Genomic DNA, 22,117 nt, shown 5'->3' with positions numbered 1-22,117 from the left:
TTAGCCACTATGATTTGAGATCTTGGTAAAATGTGGCTATATCCTTATCCTATTATAATACAGGAATTAAAATTTTAACTATAAAGAATGGATGGATATGGTAAATTGGGGCTCAACATCGATTTCACCTCCTTCTACTGTGTCCTCTCATAGTGTAGATATTAGAAAGATTCAGATAAAAACAAACCAAAAGGGCTTCCCTGGTGGTGCAGTGATTGAGAGTCCGCCTGCCGATGCAGGGGACACGGGTTCGTGCCCCGGTCCGGGAAGATCCCACATGCTGCGGAGCGGCTGGGCCCGTGAGCCATGGCCGCTGAGCCTGCGCGTCCAGAGCCTGTGCTCCGCAAAAAAAAAAAAAAAAAAAAAAAAAACAAACCAAAAACTCTCCCTTTTCCAGGGTCTCTTGAAACAAGGGTTCTGAATTAAAATACAGACAGTCAGGTGTGCTTGCATGAAATTTGGAAGCCATAAGGGAGATAGATGCCTCCTTTTTGCTGCTTCTACTGTTTTTGCTGGCTCTTTGTGGTGCAATTTTTTTTTCTTTTTTCCTGCAGCAGCAGAAGTTCTAATGGTTTTTCACAGACTTCGTGGATGTTGAGAGACAGGATATAGATCAATCTTTTTGTGAACACTGATGGAAGCAGTTAAGATTGTTTTGGAGCTGCAATTGGAGGAGCAGCTTCCTGCCTGTGGCGGTTCCTTGCCCAGTGCAGTTTCCTGACCATGGCAGTGGCACTTTGGCTCTAAAATGACTGGCTTCCCCATCATGAAGAAAGCAGTATGTCCCTTGGTTATAGATTCTGTGGGGTAGCTAGGAGATTCGTTCCTGAAAATTCAACCTAAAGTTTGTTTCTTGAGCCTTCCCAACAATTCTGTAAACTGTTTAATACACTATCATAAATCCCTCTGTTAATTCCTCAAAGAGAATTGTGCTCTCCGCAACTAAAACCTTACCGAATGGACTCTACTGCCCCAAGAACTGAAAGGATGCAGCTGCCATTAACTGAGAGGGGAGGATATTTTTTATAAGAAAATGCAAACATTTGATTTTTATACGTTAAGTTTGAAATGTCTACTGAAATTCCAAGTGGGAATATTAATTAGGCAACTTGGGCTGGAGATATGAAGTCTTAAGTTTCCAATGTATAAAAAGTACTTAGGGGCTTCCCTGATGGCGCAGTGGTTGAGAGTCCGCCTGCCGATGCAGGGGACATGGGTTCGTGCCCCGGTCCGGGAAGATCCCACATTCCGCGGAGCAGCTGGGCCCGTGGGCCGTGGCCGCTGAGCCTGCGCGTCCGGAGCCTGTGCTCCGCAATGGGAGAGGCCACAACAGTGAGAGGCCGGCGTACCACAAAAAAAAAAAAAAAAAAAAGTACTTAAAGCTATGAGGCTGGATGAGATCACCGAGAGAGTGAATATAAATAAACATTACACAAGGTTCATAGTCTGAGCCCTGGAGCTCTCCAAATTTAGAGACTGAGGGGTCAGGGTGGTGAGGGTTGGGAGGATGTGGGAATGAAGAAGAACCAGCGAAACATACTAAGAAGGAGCGGCCAGTGAGAAAAGTGGAAAACTAGGTGACTGTTGTCCTAGAAGCGATGTGAAGGAGGAGGGACAGGTCGGCTAAATCAAATGGACACACGACAAGGAAATGAGGACTAGAAGTGGTGACTGGTTTAACAGTGCAAAGACCAAAATTACCTCTGACCAGTATAAGTTTGGTAAACAGAAGTCATTTCTTAATACACTTTCACCAGTGCTTAAAGTACAATAATCTAAGAGAAGAAACCAGGGTCCAGAACTGGATAGAATTTTCTACAAGTGTGAAAGACACTGGAAGCATAGTTAAAAACATAAACAAGTAGGACACAGGTGGCACCACTGGTATTAAACATCAACCACAGTAATAGAAATGTAAGGGGAAAAGGCAAGCATTATGCCATAGCCTCAACTCAGTCGTTATTTCCATTGTGTATATTCCATTTGGATCTTTATGCAAAGTAAAGCTGACCCTGCTTAAAAACGTCTTGTTTTTAGGAAAAAGTTAAACTATCTAGCAGAGCACACCTGGCCAGTTCTGGGTGGACCCTACCTGCCTCTTCTGCCCCATCTCCCTGCTCCACGCCCATCACACACAGGAAGACTAAGCTCTGTGAGCTCCCGTGAGGAGCCATGCTTGCTTGCACCTCTGTCCCCCTCTCTTCTTCCACAGTGATTTACCTGCATGACACTCTCCCACCCTTCAGGCTTTAGCTCAGATGCCTCCCCCTCTAAGTCTTTTTTCTGTTTTTTACAGCATTTCAGCCCATGAATTCTCAAATCACCCCGACCCAGCTCCATCTCAGCACTCATCATGCAGTATTGCAATCATTTGCCAACTTCTGTCTTCCTCACTAGACTCATAAAATACATGAGAGCAAAGGCCATGACTAAATGTATTTCTAGCTTCAGTACTTAGAGCAGTGCCTTCCACAGGACAGGGTAGGTGCTCTATAGCCGGCTGCTAAGTGAATGCATAAACTAATAAAGATCATTTAGTGGCTGTAGAGTCTTTCTCATATTATTATTATTAGTTTTTTAGTGATTTTCTAGTTTTTCTCATTATTAGCTTTTTAGTGATTTTCCCATTTTATGTACTTTTATGACTCTCCATGCATATCTTCAATCAAATCTGTTGATTTTTAAATGTTTAAAGAGTTATTAAAACCTGGACAGAACAGACTCTTGGAACTAATTTAGCAATCCCAATCAGAAGGAATGGAAAACCTACCTGTTGAAGGAACAAAGGGAAAGGGCCCAAGGAATTCTCTTGCATTGAGCAGGGGATAGGCGCCCATCTCCTCTTGGAACGCCTAAGAACAGTCTCTTTAGTGTGTCTCTTCCTCAGTACCTGAATTTAGAGAAAGAAAATTAACAATAAACAAAAGCATCACAGCCTACTTCATTGTAAAACAGTGGATGGACCATAAATCTAACACCTCTCTGGAGGCTCAGTGTCAGGAATTTCCATGCTGAAACTAAAGACCAGATAATAAGGTCTTCTTTGTGTTAGAAGGATAAGAAAGAATGTATCCAGACTTTAAAGGTTTCATGAACCAAAGAATTTAATTTCACATACCTTTCCAACACTGACCATACTTTCAGGTTAGGAAAATTATCATTGTACTCTCAGTTCTTCCTGTTCCATCCCAAAATGAGATGGAGAACACATCCGCTTTCAGACAATCTATAGACAGCACTTACTTGTTCTTTCTGCTAAAACCTCATGCTCTCAGGTGAACTATAGTGAGGTAATGCATGTTCTTCATTGCCTGAGCACTCTACCTGCACTGTCCGATATGGTAGCCACAAGCCACGTGTGACTATTTAAACTAATTAGAATGAAATAAAATATAAATCCACCCTTCAGTTGTACCAGCCACATGCTAAGTAGCAGTAGCCATTAATATTGGGTGACCATATCACACAGTGCAGATTACAGAACATTTCCATCACTGTAGAAAGTACTACTGGAGTTTTTAGTGATTTCCATCTAAGCAGTCATTTAAGCATTTAGATGACTTTTTCATTAATACACTTCACATCGATTAGTTGTAATCCAGTGAGTACTTTCACAACGGCATTCCTCACGACATGGAATTTAGAACTACAGTCAACAATCACTGAGTGATGGCTAATACCATTCAGACGCATACATACTCCAGGATTTCCATCCTATTTTAACATCAGGATCACTGTGGCACTTGAAATCAACCTCTTATTCACTGGGAACTACTGCACTTAATATTAATTTAACATGTACCTATTGACTATGGGTCTGGTGTAAATGAGGCTATAAACACAAAAGGGATTGATTCATGCCCTTAAACAACGACAGGTAAATTGTTTGTGCTAATAAAAAATGCCCAATGCTACAACAGAGGGATAACCAAACTGACACTGGCACACAAAAGCAAGTAGACTAATTTAGAGGTGGAAGAAACCTTCACAGAGGAGGTGTCATTTAGATTTAACAAAGTAAGATCCAATGTCTAATCAGTGTTGAAAAGGGAAGGAGAAGGAGGGAAGGGAGGAGGAAGGAAGGGAAAGCAAAGAGAAGGAAGAGAAAAGATGAGGAAAATAAATCCTATTTTTTCTTTTGTCTTCTTTGCAACCTTTAATGAGAGTATTTAAATGAGAAGAAAAACATGCCTGAAAATATCAATGTACTTTGAATACCTTCTGATGTTCCAGGAGCACAGGAATCTCTTTCTGTGTCTGTTTCTCTGAGTCAGAAAGCCATATGGTGAAATATCTTTTCTCATCAGACAACACAACAGCATGGGCTGTGTATACTGATCCATCTTCTAGAACTCTGAAATCAGGATCACTGGATTGGATGTGGTCTGCAGATCCGAGGCACTCTTTCAAATTAACTGCAAGTAGGAATTTCCAAGTTGTAACGTAAGAAACACATGCAAAAAGAAAAACAGTGTTAAAATAATTTATACAATCTTCTTCAAAATCCTGAAGTGAAATGAACCAATCACTCTGCATTTATCAAATATCTTAAGACTCTTTACATGTAATTTTTTAAAGTGATAATACTTTCTCTGTTAAAAAAATGACAATTCTGGATTGTATATTTGTATTAAATAAGGTTTTTTAAACCTTTATATGCTTCTAAGAGGCTTATGAAAATGATCTTCCTATTAAAGACGTCTGTGTGTTGCAATCATGACAAAGCTGAGCTACATGCCCGCCCACACAGCTGGATAAACAAACAGAAACGTTTTCCTTAACAATATAGTCTGAATCTTTTAAGATTCACCTGTGTTAAGCCAGAAGTTTCACACAAAGAGTGACAGAGTGTATGAGTCTGGCAAACAGTCAAGTAAGAAAAATCTTTAAATTCTTCCCACTAGCACTTTTCTGTCACATCTCCCCCACCCCCCACCCCGACCCTCACCAACGCCCCAGGGGCCCAGAGTTCTCTTTGTGTTCCTGTTCCTTGCTTTCCCGGGCTCCCCAGTGAAATGCTATGTGGAATCCTCTCCCCCTGGAAATTTTCCCAAGTGAAAAGTCATAAAATATAAGTATCATACAAGTATCATACAAGTATCATACAAGATACTTATATCAAAAGTATCAAATCCATCCCATTCGTCCACTATCTGCTTTGACAGAAACCAAACTGATACATTAATACACACTTAAGTAATAACCTAATACTCACTTAAGTAATATCATCTCAAAAGATTCATGTTACCCATGTATAGTGTTTTCACTTTAATCCAAATCTGTCACAGATGGAAACGTTAAGTCAAAATGAAGTGAATATCTTTAGAAGTGATGACACATTTCTCTCGTGTTCATATTTTTATCAGAGTGATAACCTCTGGTCTATTCCCCTGGAGGAACACCCCCGACTTCTCTTTACATCCTCTCCTTTCTTCCTTCCCAGAAATGGGACACTGTTGAAAATTAATGTGGCGTCTCTGGGACAAGCTATATCTCTGAAAAAAACATGATGCTTTCCTCCAGTATTCCCTGTACCACAGGGGAAGTCCACCTGGACAGAGCTTCCCAGCTGTTGGGAAAGGTTGAGGTTCCCTAACTTCTCAAGTGTGCAAATGGCTGATTAAGCGCAGTTTTGAATGGAATAGTTCACCTTGTTATAGTTCTCACTGCAGCTATGGCATTGATAAAAATACTGCTCTGATTCTCTCAGGTCCTTACCTATATCTCTCCAGTGCTTAGAATCCTAGAGTAATGAAAGGGCTACATTCTACATGTAATTCTTTATGTAATTTTTACTGTTAAAACATAAGTGACTACAAAAGCGTGGATTAGCACATGTTCATTAGAATCGATGAGAGAATTCTATAGAGTTCTAAAGAATAGAACATATATTTTAAACTTGACTTGTATCTAATTATTGGTTCCGGCTAATTCCAAAAGGCAAAGATTGGATAACATGCTCTTTCCAGCATAAGTAAATTAAATTTCTGTTTTAAAAACACTGTTTTGGGCTTCCCTGGTGGCGCAGTGGTTGAGAGTCCACCTGCTGATGCAGGAGACACGGGTTTGTGCCCTGGTCCAGGAAGATCCCACATGCCGCGGAGTGGCTGGGCCCGTGAGCCATGGCCGCTGAGCCTGCGCCTCCGGAGCCTGTGCTCCGCAATGGGAGAGGACACAACAGTGAGAGCCCCGTGTACCGCAAAAAAAAAACAAAAACAAAAAAACGCTGTTTTGAAATTGCTCACCTCTGCCAAGCACTTTGTCTGCCTCTAGTTGGGAAGGTATATGAAATATCACCTTTTTGCAAGCTTCACATGCAAAACTGAAGACCTAGGAAAAAATGGTCACATTAATACAGTATAGAATAAAGAACTAAGTTTTAGATATGCAAGATATATAAGTCCTAGAGATCTACAGCTCGCAATACTGTATTGTATACTTAAAATTTTTGCTGAGAGTAAATCTTATGTTAAGTGTTCTTACCAAAAGAAAATAATAATAATATATAAAGAAGGTGAGAGGAAACTTGGAGGTAATGGATATGTTTATGGGATAGATGGTGATGATGTTCTCACGGGTACATACTTATCTCCAAGCTCATCAATTGGTGTACATTGAATATGCACAGCTTTTTGTGTGTCCATTTCACCTCAATAACATAGTTTTTAAAAAGAATAAAGAACAAAGCCATATGATCTCAATAGATGCAAGCAATTGACATAATCCAACACCGACTTACAATTAAAAACTTTCAACAAACTAGGAATTCAAGAGATTTTGCTCAATGTGATAAAGGGCATCTATGAAAAACATCCTACTTAACAGAGAAAGACTGAATGCTTTCCTCTGACATAAAGAACAAGACAATGATGCCTACTCTCACCACCTCTATTCAACATTGTACTGGAGGTTCTAGCCAGGGCAATTACACACACACACAAATAAAAGTAAAGGCATCCAGATTGGGAAAGAAGAAATAAAATAGTCTCTGTTTTCAAATGATATGATCTTGTACATAGAAAATCCTAAGGAATCCACTAAAAACTATCAAAAAAATAATAAGTGGTTTCAGCAAGGTTGCAGGATACAAGATCAACATACAAAAACCGATTGTTTCCCTATATACTAGCAATAAAAAAATCTGAAAACAAAATTAAGCAAACAATTCTATTCACAATAGATATCCCACCTTCATAGATTAAAAGACGTATTCCCAAAATTCATCTAACAAATTCAATGCACTCCCTATTGAAATCCCAAATAACTTTTTTTGCAGAAATTAAAAATCAATCCTTGAGGAAATGCAAGGGACCCAAAGACCCAAATAAACTTGAAAAAGAACAAAGTTGAAAGATTTCCCAATTTCAAAACTTACTACAAAAATACAATAATCAAGGCAGAGTGGTACTAGTGTCAGGACAAACATATAGATGAATGGAGTGGAACTGAAATTTCATAAATAGGCCCTGACATATTTAAAAATACATTATTGGTTTTGTTTGCTGCCACTTATTTTAGTATTTCAAATATATGTCCACAAGTAAGATCAGGCTGCTACTTTTCAACTTCATACCATCCTCATAAAATGAGTTAGGGAGAGTTCCACTTTTTTCTGTTCTTTGAAACAATGTATATAAGGTAGAGATTATCTGTTCCATATAATTATGGAAAAATTCACCTATCTCAGGTCTGGGCTTGATGGATATGACAGTGTGTGTATGTGGAGACATTTGGCTTCCAATTCAGTGTCTTTATAAGTCTATTAACAGTTTGTATACCTCCTCGAGTCAACGTTGGTAATTTGTATCTTGTAGAAAATTGCCTATTTTGTCTCTTTTCAAATGAACTAGAATAATATATTAATATTATTATCTACTTTTTAAAACATCTGTCCTCTCCATAACTGTGCCTCTTTTTATTCCTAATATCGTCTTATCTGTGCCTTCTCTATTTTTCACTTTTTCAGTCATAGCAGTTTGGTCTATACTTTCAAATGATAGCATTTGGTTTTGCTAATCCTCTATATTGCTTGTTTCTTTTTCCTTTTTTTTTTTTTTTTTGCGGTACGAGGGCCTCTCACTGTTGTGGCATCTCCCGCCGCGGAGCACAGGCTCCGGACGCACAGGCTCAGCGGCCATGGCTCACGGGCCCAGCCGCTCCGCGGCATGCGGGATCCCCCCGGACCGGGGCACGAACCCGCGTCCCCTCCATCGGCAGGCGGACTCCCAACCACTGCGCCACCAGGGAAGCCCTCTTTTTCCTTTTTTAACTGTTCTTCATAAGATATACTCTAAGTACACGTGTATTTTAAGAAATAATAAAAGAAACACTAGGGCACTTACCTTCAAAGTTAAGAAATAAAACATTACTATTATTTTCAAAGTCCCTATATAATTCTCCCTAACTGCATTTTCTTCTTGACGTCAACCTCTCCAGATATCAATAATGAATGATTTTTTTTGTAAATCATTTACTTCCCCATTTCTGCTTAATTTTATCCCATGAGTATGTGTCCCTAAAGAAAATTGGTTTGTTTCGCCAACTTTAGGCTTTAAATATATGTAGTCCTATGCCAATTATATGCAACTTGATTTCTTTCCTCAAATTATGTTTGTGAAATAGATCCATGCTGAATATATAGCAGCAGCCCATTCATCTTTGTCACTGTATAGTACATCACTGGAAAGCAGGTACAATTAATTCATTAATATAAGGGATCGATATTGGAAAGGATGATATTCATATATAGATTTCAGTTATGCGATGTTTCCTGAATTATAAAGAAATTTGATACTATGTTTGTGGGGACTGGATATATTACTGAAAATAAAGTAAAAACATAAAATAAAACCACCATTAATTAGCAATGATGAGCTAATGACTTTTATAGGTATTTTAAAAGTAGCTTTTGTACAGATGAGTGCCCAACAACAAAAAAATACAACATATAAAAAAAATTTTAAAGATTAATGAATTATGGATTGACTATTTGAGTTATAAAAGAATTTATTTTAATGAAGAACCCTCCAGGACAACTTTAAATATCTGACATAAAACTTAGAGTTGCGAGCAACTTTAAATTAAAATGTAACAAATTAAGTTTTAAAAAATGATAATATAAAGTATTATCTACTCTAGTCTGGGAAAAATGACTTGCTTTGTTTCACTTTACAGTACTGTCCAAATTGTATTAATTGTATCATAGAAAGCTTATCATACAAATCATTAAATCCTGATAGAACTATCTAATGCCAAAGGGAGAGTGAAAACACAGGCATACGTGTCAGTGTTTCATTTTTGTGCTGTTGTTCAATTTTAGAGTGAATAGGCAAGGTAGGCTTTCTAAAATAACACCTTTTTCAATAGAGGAAAAAGAAGCCAAAGAACAGAAATTTATAGAGTATCTGAAACATAAAGGAGATCTTGACTGAGCATATCGGTTACAGAATTTTCAATTCGTCGTTTCTCCTGTGGACACTTGCCATCTTAGAGACGGAAATCTTACCTTTCAAGTTCTTACCACCCTGAATTGTAGGATTTACCTTTCTGTATTCTCAGTGCTTTGATGATTCTACTAAATTTCTTTCTAACCAAACTCTGTATGATGGGATTCTAGTTAAATGGAAAGTATGATTAGCTGCAGGTCAATGCCATATATGGGATGGCAACTGCCACAAGGATTACAACAGGGCCAAAAAATGTGCACAGCTTACATGTATTTAGTGACTCAGAGAGTGCTGCACCATTTAGCTGTATCTCAATATGAGCACCAATAATCTCCATTAAAGAAGGTAGGTGATAATGAACTGATATAAATATATACTACAACTCTGACTTCCTTAAGATCGTGGTTTTGAAATAAACTAGTTCGCATTTACTTATTTTATTTGTCCTAAGCTTTTTTCCCCACTAATGCAAAAGGTAATAGAAAGTATTATACTCACTTTTATTTTAAAAATTGAATATGTCAAATGTTATCAAGAACAATAGTAACAAAAAAGTCTGTTAAAGGAGTCACATTATTCTCAAATGCTATAAAGTCTGAAAAGATAGAATGCCCGTTTGTCAACATAGGTTGCAGGCAGAATTTCACATACTCCAAGGGGAAAAGCATGTTATGTTATAAAGAAAAATACTATTTTAATTCCTTTTGAAGAGCCCTTTTAGCAAGTGATAGATTAACCATGTCCAAGTACATACCATTTATAATATATAATAGTAAATATAATTCCCAAAGTGGATTTGATATGGCAAACAATATTCAACACACATATAAAAGGATCTCATTATTTATAACAGGGCAGAAGACATCTGAGCAACTGAGCTAATGTGAATTAGTTTTCACCATTCCTAACAATTTTGCTACTTTAAAAGGAGAAACATTTTAAGAGATACTCAGTGCTTTCAACAATAATGGGATGATCTGACACGTTTCTTTTCTAGTTTCCCCCTCTCCTTTCTTCCTTTTCTTTGTATATGTGTATGGAAGGATGATTAGGAATTGTAGTTAATTGTAGCAGTTTGGAGTATACTGAGGATAGAAAGGTGGGAAAGGGATGCAGATTCAGAAGAAAAGTGCAGAAGGGAAGATTCCACAACCTATGGGGCAGCTCAGTGGGAAAGCTAACAACACCTTAAAAGTCTCAGTTTTCTGTTGAAGAGCTCACTTCAAACAAGGAATTGTCTTTGAGAAATCCATTAAGAGGTCCATAAAATGAAAACTGCGTTTCTAAAATGTTATGCCCTTAATATTATACCAAAGAGTCCTAGGAGTCAAAAGGAAATACAGATATAGGATGGTCAACAGAAGTCTTATCCGTCTCGTCTGGACAGAAATTGAAGTTGTCTGTAAACTGGGGATTGCAGGTGAAAGAAATTATTCTATATACACTCTCTAGTATACAAGTCTCCAGACAGACCATTTAATCTAAACTTTAGGAAATTCTTTTAAAAAATAATCCTAAAGGAAGTCATACACTAAAGCTGATGTTATCCCTGTTTAGATGTACAGGCACCTTCCTGCCTTGCCGCGCCCCAGTACTCCCACCACCACACCCCGCCACCCGGACAGATACTCGCATTCCACGCCCTCCCCTCCAGCGAATACACGAGAAATCTTGAGAACACAGCACCTCCGCTGTTTTCTTCTCCCCATTCCGGGATTCCTTTCGCAGGGAAAACACAAAACACTAAATTCATGCTTTTAAACATATTAGCTGGAAACACTTTCCAAGATATCACAAAAGAGCGCACTTTGAGAGCAGTTCCCACTTGTAAAGAGTCATTTCATCAGCTCATTTTGTTGGAACAGCTGCCTGACAGGTCGACGCCCTCATCTGTACAATTTCTTGTCCATAAATATATCTTAGATCATAACTACTAAACCATTATTCATAACTCGATGATTCAAAGAGAAGTCAAAGCTGGCACCCACACGCCCTGCTTGGGGGCTGAGAGCAGCAAGAATCCAAGTAGGCAGAGTCGACCTGCTCCCGAGCCAGGCTGGTCCTCTCGCCACCGGACCAAGCGCGGGGCAGTCGGGAGTTCGCAGCTTCTTTCCAGAGCATGTCTTGAGCGCAGCCGTGGTCTCGGCCGCAGCTCCGCGTAATCGCACAGAGTTCCCGATTTTTCGTTTTGTGTATCGCGAGTTCTCCGAGACTTGTCCGTACCTTCCTCTCGGGGTGGATCTGATCTTGGGTTTCAGGTTTCCTGGTCACAGAAGACCCCCAGGCTGGGCTCTGGGCTTGCGCAGTCCTGCCTGGAGCCGGACAAAGAACCACCCAGTCCCACGCCTCTCCCAACACTCCTCTCAGCCTGATTCTATCCCCTCAGCCCCACCCAACTCCCCCATCACACCGCCGACCCAACCCCCATCCCTAATGGAGCCGCGCACGCCCTCGCGCCCCAGGTACACTCCGGGTGGCCAGCGCGGGTGGACCGCTCAGGTGAGCTGCTTCAACGGAGGCAAACCTGGAAGCCATTTTTCAGAGGTAACTCAACGCCGGGACTCAGGGGCACCGCTCCAACCCCTCCTCTCACCAGCGTCCCCATCCCAGGGGACCCTGGGGTAGGGGGTCAGCCCCTGTAACTCACTCAGGGATCCTCCAAAACCTAACCCAACACTCTTCTTCGCTCTCTACCCAAACCCACCCCAACCATCATCACCAGCCCTAGGAGCCAGGAAAGGAGCGCGAACCCCAAGCCAGCCCACTCGCCACGGCGCACGAGAGAGCTCAGCGAAGCGGGAGCCCATCCCGTAATTCAAACAATCGAACAAGTCCGAAACAAAACCCTCAGTCCGGAACTGACTGAGGACTGGTTTCCCATCCTCATCCCTCAGACCCCGAATCTGGCTCCTCTGTGCCCCTCCCGCCCCCACCCCCAAGATGGAGCTAAGCCGCGGATGTCACCTTTCGGTCGGCTTCGCCCCCACCGCTCCCCCTGCAGGACCAGTGCCCATTCGACCCCCTGCCGCATCCCGGCTCCGGGTAAGGTGGTCGCGCCCCACCCCGCCCGGGCTCCACTCACCACAAGGGTTAGCAGCTGCCTGCAGAGAGCTCCGCGCAGGGAGTTCTGGGGCCCGGCGGCAGCCATCGGGGTGCGGGGCCGGAGAGGAGGACGCAGGCACCGGGCGGGACGTAAGAGACCAGAGCCCGCTGAGGTGCGGCGGCGCGGAGGTGCACTTCTTTCAGCTGCTCGTTACGCCGCCCGGGACTTTTTCAGGTTTGCGTGCCGGAGGGCGTTTTCACTCCTGAGACGGGATTGGACTCGGGAGACGCCGAGCCGCCCCTCCTCGTTTTTTCTCAAGTTTTATCACCGCGAGAACCTCTGGGGAGCTGCCCAAGACTGCCCTTAGGCTTCTCGGAGGCCGCGCCGGGTGCTCGCTCGCTGGAAAGCTGTCCAGGCCACCCCCTCTCTGCCAGCTCTCCCACGCCCCTCCCCCGCCTCCGGCTGCCACGCCTTTCGCCCAAAGCTCAGTGGGGTCTTCCTCGCAGACAATGCTTGGCGCGTTCCTACTGCGGAAGCCAAAACCGCCTGCAGGGATCCCTGCCCCAACACGGGCGCTCCTGGGTGCCAGCAACACCCTTGTCATTGGACCAGCGGATACTCCCTTCAACATCTGATCAAATGCTGGGCAAAGTCTCCTGGTTAATGCAAAATATATGTATTCTACCCAAATTTGCCTCACACGATAAGATAAAGGACGGGAGGGGAAATTATCCCAAGAGGCATGAATAAGCTGACACTTGTTATACCAGAAATTAAAAGCAAATAAAGGGAATTCTGATATCTTACCATTTTCACGCACCCAAAATATGAGGGATTACACTCAAAGCTTTCATTTCCTGCCAATCTCGTGGCCTCATCTGAGTCTTCTAAGAATTTGTTCTTCTTACATGAAATTATCGATTTGAGTAATTACCTGGTAATGACACTAAAACGCAATTTTTTGGTTTGTGGTAAAAGAAAAATCTAACGCACAAAAGCTTCTAGTCTAAAATGAGGCTTACAGATTCAGTATCATTCGACAAATGTTTATCACTGCCCAGAATTGCACAGGCACTGGGGCTGGAGGAAAGAAAATGCACAAAACCCAGTTCCTGCCCAAAGCAATTCAAAGTCTATGAGGGAATAAAGGCATTCATCATAGCCCAGTATGCTAAACCTCTTAATAGAAAGGAAGCTTACAACACTAGGGCACATTCCTTTGTTTCTCTCTAGACTGAGTTTTGTGTCCTCTAAGGCCCCACCTAGTAGACTCAGGATGAACTCCCTCTTACATATGTGCTGTTGCTTCTTAAAGTCCGTGCACAAGTTCCAAGGTCAGGACCCTCAGACACTGCAGATTAATCAGAGAAGGCACTAAGGCCTTCATTCATCCCACCCTGGTCACCCCAATAGGCTGCTTGTCTAAGCCACGTGTTTCCCTAAAACTCACAGGCCTAAGCTCTCAGGTCTCAAACCCTAAGCTGAGCTTCCCAGTCCCACCTCTGAGGCATGCAAGGCTCCTATGCACCCATCAGAGATCCTGTTTCACCTCTGGAGGCCTCGTATGCAAGAGCTCTTCCAACCTCAGAGAATGCTCTCCATACTTCACTCCAACCATTTTCACCTCCCATCCTCCAGACCCTCACCTTGACCCATGACCTCAAGACCGAGCCTCTCAAAGTGTCCTCTGGCCCCAGGCCGACTTTAGAAACAAGCCAGGATGATAGCTCTCATCAGAAGGCAAATTGGCTAGCACTTGATTTTGGACCCTCAGCCTCCAGAACTAAATAATGTTTGAGATAAGAACCAAGCAGAAGGGTGGGAACATGTTTTGGGCAAAGACCATAGTAATAGCCCTAGCGGAGCTCTCAGGAGTCTTGTAAGGGTTTCCCACATCAAGGAAATAGGAAGGAGTTTCTTCAAGACCTGTGCTGAGAATCAGGTTAGAAAGGTAGTCTTCTAACAAACCAGGCTGAGGAGTTGAATTTCATCCTAGAGGAGATGGAGAATCATCCACTCAATCTGTAAGAAAGATGATCACTTTGGGTGAGTTAATGGGCTCATTAACTTCATTAATGAACCTGTTTCTGCCATGATATCGTTTTTCCTTAATATTTAGGAAATAAAAGATTTGAAATGTTTTTCTTTATGCTCAGTAGCCCTAGTTTTCAGTGATTTCAACTTTGTCTAATAGAGTCTGACCTGATTACTACTGTCTTGCATGTGACTAAAACCATAAGATAGCTATCATTTGCTGTATAATTAAGGTGATTGTTAAACCTACTGACTATATATGACAGTTACTCTGAGCTTCTGTGTTTAGCTTCTACAAAATAAAAATTATAGGAATCTATTCCAGAAATAGTGTAAGAAAGCATATTGGTGATATTTTCTATTTGTATTGTAAAATTCTAGGTGCAATATGAATACTGAATAATAACATTATGGAGTATAACTATCTTGGAATTTCCTGTTTTGCTAAGACATGTATTTGTCCACCATGAGTATATTAAAGTCCTAATAAAAAGCAATGTGCTTTTATAATTTAGAAAAGAATCTTCATAGGCAGTTATCATTATAAATATGACTTGAAGACAAATTTAAAAATTGCTTTTATTTCTGCTGTGGAGATTATAATTTTAAGTGAAATTGTTGAAAATTTATTTAAAACCTGAGCTTTAGTTTGAATATAGTTAGAACTGGATGCCTTCTATAATAAAATTAATTTTAAATCATCATGAGACATCATAAAGCATAAAGAGTTATTCTGAAATGTCTTTATTTTAATACCCTGTACCCCAAACTGGAAGTCAGTTGGAAGTCACGACTAAAAGAATAATGTACAAAAATGGGAAAGAAATATGATTTTTCCTTGTTATCTTCTTAGTTTGAGGGTAAGAGCAGCAATAAATAAAAGATCAAAAATGGAAGATGATCTTAAGCTAACGTCTAAAACTTCAGGGATCCAGGTGAATTGTCAAATTTTCAGTAGAAAGCAAACTTAAGGTCATCAGGAAGAGTTCTCTGTAGCTAGGAGGGATCTCTGGCCACAGAAGGGTAAAGACCCTAGGAGCTGGGAGCCGACTCCTAGCCCACTGAGAAGGCTGCCTTGCACAACACCCACAGGTGCTGGTCTCACACACCCACTCACCTCAGTGGTTTATATGGGCGGTGACACCGCAAATGTGGGTCCCCTCACACACGCCTATAAAACACAACCAGTACAACTGCATGATGTTTGGAACAAATTTGCTGGTAAAGGAAGAGATATTTATGAAAAGCTTAAATTAAAACCAAGTAAAAGTTTCATGTTGAATAGTCCTACTAGTGACACAGAATGAGTTCTGCCCTGAGACGTTAGCTCCGAAGCATTTGTAGAATATTATTTAGGGTAAATAGTCAAGGTAATGAACAGTACTCAAACAAATTGCTTGCTGGAGCAAGAGTGGGAAATACTGTACACACATGTACTCAAGTGCCAGGAGCGTTCTCAGACTTAATTTTTAGAAATTAGCTCCCCTTAGTGTATCCACTTGCTCTTTTAGAGAAGGCTCTTCCCTGGTGCTTGGCAACTGGGCGGTCGGATTCTCTCATCTCCACTACTGTTTTCCTCTAAGAGTACTAAATTCTGCTACTGCCCTTCCAGCCTCCAGGAGAGGATGCTGCTTTTCCTGTAGCACCTTTCCCAAAGTGTGGCGGTAGGTCCTCCACAAATTTCCCACAGCGCTGCTAAGAACGGCCGTGATTTTTTTTCTTTTGTCATTTAAAAAGACTGCTGGAGACGACGTCAAGAGTAACCTATAATATTGCATTGATGCTCAGGACGAGAGCCATCCACCATCTCCATCAACCTCACGGCAAGCACCCCTCCCAGCTCTATTTCCACCCCCATGGAAATGCTCCGGGAAACAAACAGAACCTCGAGCCTAGACCAGAATGAACCCTGGCCTCCCAGGGAACAGAAGTTTACCTTTCCTCCTTTTCTGTGCTGTGTCCTTACTCCTGAGGATTAATTTCTACCCAGAGTGATTGACAGTAGGATTACCCATTTCTTTCCGGAGAAAACACTCCCAGCCACAGAGGTGTGACCTTTCACTCTAACCTTGCAACAAACATTCAAAAATTGAACATTTGTACATCTCTCAAACTCAGAAATATCCAGTTTAAGTGACACCATGATAATAGTCCAATCCAGATAGGGTGTGCCAGGCTCAGAAAGGCTCCCTTTCAGTCTCTCCTTATTAATAAATGATTCAAGAACTATTACAATAGTTTTACTCTTTCTCCACGGAAATCTTCAGACGCCCTGACAAATAGCCTCTCTTCTGCAAACAGGCCTTTCAAGGAGAGAGGAATGGTCTCCTGGTGACTTCTCACCAGGCTGGAAGGAAGACGGATTTCCACACAGACAACTCCTCCATTGTGTGAGTGATAACTTCGTACATTAACTACACAAACCCAGGGTAACAAAGCCCTGCTACAGGGTCAATTTAGTCCCTCTTATCTTGGAATCATCCCATAATCCTTCACTTCATGTCAGTGTGAAAAGTTCTTCCCACCAGGTGAGGCTTTAGTTTCTCCTATATGTTCTCATGTCGCCAGGAGAGCGCATTGTGTGCATCTGTTGTTCAAAGAGCATTACTCACGGATGAAGGCTACAGGTGTGAATGGGCCAACTTCCAGATGCTATGTGTCATTCATCTGATTCATTGGCCCGTCAGCCTTCTTTTTTCCCAGAAGTTTAGGAGGACCATCCCTCAAAATCAGCTTGGGGAAGTGGCAGACCCCCAGCTCAGATGCCTATCAGCTAGCTCAGGAGTGGAGAAACAGATTTTCCCACCAGTTCTCTATGGGCAGTAAATTATTTAATTCAGCAGTTATTATTTATTGTTCTTAATTGTTGATTTTATTTTTAATTATCTACTCATTAATTTTATCTACTTAAGATTTATTCAACTTGATTTTTTTTCTTTTCAGCCTGCCCAGTTTCCCAAGCCCTTCTGTCACTAGATAAGGAGTAGCTTTCTACCAATTAGCTACTTAGTGTTCACTGAACAAGCCAAACACCAAGGTTCTTTCCTTGTACTGCTTTCAAGCATCATACTTGTGTTTGCCTTTCAACATTATGATAAGCTGCACTTTTCCCTAATTGATAAGTTCTAGTCTTAACTTGCACACATCTATGTAAGGTTATACCAGATCCCTATTCCTCTAAACAACCCTAATGCAGGGATCTTACCTGAATGTTAAAAGAAAAAGAGAGAGAGAAGCTAGAAATATTCCTATTAGGCATGTGGGCATGTCCCAGAAAGCCTATTTTGTTGTCCCTTTCTCCTAAGGTTGCAATGTTCTTGACATGTGCAATGAAATTGGCTGCTTCTCCCAGATTCCAAGTTCTGTTTGGATGGTGGTCCGAGAAAGACTTGATCTTAACTATAATATTTCACTTTAAAAATGAGAATCTCTGACCAAAATCACCCTTTCAGGCCCGCAAAGTAATAAATAGTACTTTTAGACATCTCAAAATAAATTATTCCAAACTCACAGAAACATCCTTAAGAACTTTATTTCCTACTCAAAACAATGTTAAGTAGAGCCCTGAACCAAGATGGTGGAGTAGAAGGATATGCTCTCACTTCCTCTTGTGAGAACACCAGAATCACAGCTAGCTGCTGGACAATCATCGACAGGAGAACACTGGAACTCACCAAAAAAGATACCCCACATCCAAAGACAAAGGAGAAGCCACAATGAGACTGTAGGAGTGGCGCAATCACAGTAAAATCAAATCCCATAACTGCTGGCTGAGTGACTCACAGACTGGAGAACACTTATACCACAGAAGTCCACCCACTGGAATGAAGGTTCTGAGCCCCACGTCAGGCTTCCCAAGCTGGGGGTCCAGCAACGGGAGGAGGAATCCTAGAGAATCAGACTTTGAAGGCTAGTGGGATTTGATTGCAGGACTTCAACAGGACTGGGGGAAACATAGACTCCACTCTTGGAAGGCACTCACAAAGTAGAGTGTGCATCGGGACCCAGGGGAAGGAACAGTGACCCCAGGGGAGACTGAACCAGATCTACCTGCTAGTGTTGGAGGGTCTCCCGCAGAGGTGGGGGGTGGCGTAACACTGGTAGCAGAACTTCCAGGAAGTAGTCCTTGGCGTGAGCCCTCCCAGAGTCCACCATTAACCCCACCAAAGAGCCCAGGTAGGCTCCAGTGTTGGGTTGCCTCAGGCCAAACAACCAACAGGGAAGGAACCCAGCCCCACCCATCAGCACTCAAGTGGATTAAAGTTTTACTGAGCTCTGCCCACCAGAGGAACAGTCAGCTCTACCCAACACCAGTCCCTCCCATCAGGAAACTTGCCCAAGCTTCTTTGATCGCCGCATTCACCAGAGGGCAGACAGCAGAAGCAAGAAGAACTACAGTCCTGCATCCTGTGGAACAAAAACCATATTCACAGAAAGATAGACAAGATGAAAAAGCAGAGGGCTATGAACCAGATGAAGGAACAAGATAAAATCCCAGAAAAACAACTAAATAAAGTGGAGATAGGCAACCTTACAGAAAAAAAAATCAGAATATTGAGAGTGAATATGATCCAGGACCTCAGAAAAAGAATGAAGGCAAAGGTTGAGAAGATGGAAGAAATGTTTAACAAAGACCTAGAAGAATTAAAGAACAAACAAACAGAGATGGAAAATACAATAACTGAAATGAAAACTACACTAGAAGGAATCAATAGCATAATAACCAAGGCAGAAGAATGGATAAGTGACCTGGAAGACAGAATGGTGGAATTCACTGCTGTGGAACAGAATAAAGAAAAAAGAATGAAAAGAAATGAAGTCAGCCTAAGAGACCTCTGGGACAACATTAAATGCAACAACATTCGCATTATAGGGGTCCCAGAAGGAGAAGAGAGAGAGAAAGGACCAGAGAAAATATTTGACGAGATTATAGATGAAAACTTCCCTAACATGTGAAAGGAAATAGCCACCCAAGTCCAGGAGGCACAGAGAGTCCCATACAGGATAAACCCAAGGAGAAACATGCCAAGACACATAGTAATCAAATTGGCAAAAATTAAAGACAAAGAAAAATTATTGAAAGCAGCAAGGGACAAATGACATATAACATACAAGGGAGCTCCCATAAGGTTAACAGGTGATTTCTCAGCAGAAACTCTACAAGACAGAAGGGACTGGAATGATATACTTAAAGTGATGAAAGGGAAGAAGCTACAACCAAGAGTACTCTACCCAGCAAGGATCTCATTCAGATTCGATGGAGGAATCAAAAGCTTTACAGACAAGCAAAAGCTAAGAGAATTCAGCACCACCAAAACAGCTTTACAACAAATGCTAAAGGAACTTCTCTTAGTGGGAAACACAAGAGAAGAAAATGACCTAAAAAAACAAACCCAAAACAATTAAGAAAATGTTCATAGGAACATACATATTGATAATTACCTTAAATGTAAATGGATTAAATGCTCCAACCAAAAGACACAGGCTTGCTGAGTGGATACAAAAACAAGACCCATATATATGCTGTCTACAAGAGACCAACTTCAGACCTAGGGACACATACAGACTGAAAGTGAGGGGATGGAAAAAAGATATTCCATGCAAATGGAAATCAGAAGAAAGCTGGAGTAGCAAAACTGATATCAGATAAAATAGACTTTAAAATAAAGAATGTTACAAGAGACAAGGAAGGACACTACATAATGATTGAGGGATCAATCCAAGAAGAAGATATAACAATTATAAATATATATGCACCCAATATAGGCGCACCTCAATACATAGGGCATCTGTTAACAGCTATAAAACAGGAAATCTTCTTTAACACCTCACACCAATGGACAGATCATCCAAAATGAAAATAAATAAGGATGCAGAAGCTTTAAATGACACAATAGACGAGATAGATTTAACTGATATTTATAGGACATTCCATCCAGAAACAGCAGATTACACTTTCTTCTCAAGTGCGCACGGAATATTCCCTGGGATAGATCACATCGTGGGTCACAAATCAAGCCTCAATAAATTTAAGAAAATTGGAATCACATCAAGCTTCTTTTCTGACCACAATGCTATGAGATTAGAAATCAATTACAGGGGAAAAAACCGTAAAAAACACAAAGACATGGAGGCTAAACAATACGTTACTAAATAACCAAGAGATCAATCACTGAAGAAATCAAAGAGGAAATCAAAACATACCTAGAGACAAATGACAATAAAAACAGTTTATAGCTATACAACCCTACCTCAACACACAAGAAAAATCTCAAATAAACAATCGAACCTTACACCTAAAAGAACTAGAGAAAGAAGAACAAACAAAACCCAGAGTTAGCAGAAGGAAAGAAATAATGAAGATCAGGGCAGAAATAAATGAAATAGAAACAAAACAATAGCAAAGATCAATAAAACTAAAAGCTGGTTCTTTGAGAAGATAAACAAAATTGATAAACCATTAGTCAGACTCATCAAGAAAAAGAGGGAGAGGACTCAAATCATTAAAATTAGAAATGAAAAAAGAGAAGTTACAACAGACACCGCAGAAATACAAAGCATCCTAAGAGACTACTACAAGCAACTCTATGCCAATGAAATGGACAACCTGGAAGGAATGGACATATCTTAGAAAGGTAGAACCTTCCAAGACTGAACCAGGAATAAACAGAAAATATGAACAGAACAATCACAAGTAATGAAATTGAAACTGTGATTAAAAATCTTCCAACAATCAAAAGTCCAGGACCAGATGGCTTCACAGGTGAATTCTATCAAACATTTAGAGAAGAGCTAACACCTATCCTTCTCAAACTCTTCCAAAAAATTGCGGAGGAAGGATTACTCCCAAGCTCATTCTATGAGGCCACCATCACCCTGATACAAAAACCAGACCAAGATACTACAAAAAAAGAAAATTACAGACCAAATCTCTGATGAATATAGATGCAAAAATCCTCAACAAAATACTAGCAAACAGAATCCAACAACACATTAAAAGGATCATACACCATGATCAAGTGAGCTTTATCCCAGGGTTGCAAGGATTCTTCAATATATGCAAATCAATCAATGTGATACACCATATTAACAAATTGAAGAATAAAAACCATATGATCATCTGAATAAATGCAGAAAAAGCTTTTGACAAAATTCAACACCCATTTATGATAAAAACTCTCCAGAAAGTGGGCATAGAGGGAACCTACCTCAACATAATAAAGGTCATATACGACAAACCTTCAGCAAACATCATTCTCAATGGTGAAAAACTGAAAGCATTTCCTCTAGGATCAGGAATGAGACAAGGATGTCCACTCTCACCACTCTTATTCAACATAGTTTTGGAAGTCCTAACCACAGCAATCAGAGAAGAAAAAGAAATAAAAGGAATCCAAACTGGAAAAGAAGAAGTAAAACTCAGTGTTTGCAGATGACATGATAATATACATAGAGAATCCTCAAGATGCTACCAGAAAACTACTACAGCTAATCAATGAATTTGGTAAAGCTGCAGGATACAAAATTAATGCACAGAAATCTCTGGCATTCCTATACACTAATGATGAAAAATCTGAAAGAGAAATTAAGGAAA

General features: G+C 40.9%; 1 protein-coding gene across 3 annotated transcripts in view; it reads right to left on the bottom strand.

Moving 5' to 3' along the window:
- Positions 1 to 12,594, bottom strand: part of DSC3 (desmocollin 3) — a 38,108-nt gene extending 25,514 nt beyond the window's left edge. For 2 of the 3 annotated variants that reach the window (XM_065890112.1, XM_065890113.1), the window contains exons 1-4: positions 12,529 to 12,594; positions 6,246 to 6,330; positions 4,210 to 4,415; positions 2,771 to 2,890 (exon numbers count right to left, since the gene is read on the bottom strand). In XM_065890112.1, coding sequence (XP_065746184.1) covers positions 2,771 to 2,890; positions 4,210 to 4,415; positions 6,246 to 6,330; positions 12,529 to 12,594 — 477 coding nt within the window. The remainder of the gene's footprint in view (positions 1 to 2,770; positions 2,891 to 4,209; positions 4,416 to 6,245; positions 6,331 to 12,528) is intronic. The other variant, XM_065890114.1, reaches the window with a different exon arrangement.
- Positions 12,595 to 22,117: the final 9,523 nt, after the last annotated feature.

This window comes from Phocoena phocoena, chromosome 13 (assembly GCF_963924675.1).
Source record: "Phocoena phocoena chromosome 13, mPhoPho1.1, whole genome shotgun sequence".
NCBI lineage: Eukaryota > Metazoa > Chordata > Mammalia > Artiodactyla > Phocoenidae > Phocoena > Phocoena phocoena.
The sequence above is the reverse complement of the archived record's forward strand: the minus strand, read 5'-3'. Positions and strand labels throughout refer to the sequence as shown.